The sequence below is a fragment of the Cyprinodon variegatus genome, unplaced genomic scaffold (genome assembly GCF_000732505.1).
Source record: "Cyprinodon variegatus isolate N-32 unplaced genomic scaffold, C_variegatus-1.0 Scaffold1515, whole genome shotgun sequence".
Lineage (NCBI taxonomy): Eukaryota > Metazoa > Chordata > Actinopteri > Cyprinodontiformes > Cyprinodontidae > Cyprinodon > Cyprinodon variegatus.
Window position 1 is genome coordinate 1 of NW_015151968.1, and position 1133 is coordinate 1133.

Genomic DNA, 1133 nt, shown 5'->3' on the forward strand with positions numbered 1-1133 from the left:
TTTTCCCTAAATTAATTTGATGAAATGTGATTAGGATGGACATCATGAGTTTAGGGATTGAAGACCTCCTTATCATCACCCTAATCTTTATCTCCGTCCTGCCAGGACTAGTTGGGCTGCTTCACTTCAGAATGACCTTGTTCAATCAAAATTTACCCTTAATAAAAATCTGCAATAGTTTCTGTCTAAGCTGATAACAGAGCAGAGTAAATCTTAAAGGATCCTCATTAATGCGTATTACCTTTATTTTATTAAAGTAAGCAGCATCAGTTTTTTCTTTTTAATTAATTCCAGTGAGAGGGTATTCGTCTGACAGCTTCCCGTATTCATAGAAAGCACCATTGTCCCAGTTTCCTGTGGATTCAGGAAGCCAGATGTCACAATGACTTTACCTGACAGTTGTGGTGATTTACTCCCTGGTGCCTACTCATCTGTCTTACTCCTGCAGAGATGAATCGACATCACTACTCGCTGTATGTCCATAATTGCCGACTGGTCTTCCTGCTGAGGAGGGACTTCACTCAGGTGGACACCTTCAGACCTGCAGAGTTCCACTGGAAACTGGAGCAGGTAGGAAGCTCGTGCATGAGAGGAATGACAGACAGGAGAGCCTGTGTCCTCACCTCCCCTTTGTGGATTAAAGAAGTGGGTCACAGAACAGCCTCAGAGAGATACGGAGCATCTATCCTGGATTAGATTTCCCACAGACCTTATTCTAGATTAACATAAAGTTTACCAGCCATCCAATGGATTATTCATTCTTTGACTGACTCCATGTTTGTTGTATTTTACACAAAAAATATTATTTAATCTGGACAGATTTGTGAAAAGAGGCTTTTTATATTTTATTTGAGGGGGTTGTCATCATAAAAAAGTACATTTTAAGCTGTAAAATGTGGCAAACAGAACTAGGTCTCCTACTTGTTTAAAGTTTCAGATGATGCAACTGTTTAAAAAAGAAGATAAAGCACATCTGCCCCTGCGGCGCTGCACTGCGTTGCTATTCCCGTGGAAATGTGCTTCTGTTGTTTTAGAATCACAGAGAAATGTTGCAACCCTGCTTTGTTTTTGATAAACCAAGAAATGGATAAAAGCTTGGGATGCGTGTTTTCCAAATGTTTAGAAATAGATTC

General features: G+C 40.0%; 1 protein-coding gene across 1 annotated transcript in view; it reads left to right on the forward strand.

The window, feature by feature from the left end:
* Nucleotides 1-445: 445 nt before the first annotated feature.
* Nucleotides 446-1133, forward strand: part of LOC107103731 (calsyntenin-2-like) — a 127605-nt gene continuing 126917 nt past the window's right edge. Inside the window, exon 1 of the mRNA XM_015403541.1 lies at nucleotides 446-570. Within this exon, the coding sequence (XP_015259027.1) occupies nucleotides 451-570 (120 nt within the window). The 5' untranslated portion in view covers nucleotides 446-450. The remainder of the gene's footprint in view (nucleotides 571-1133) is intronic.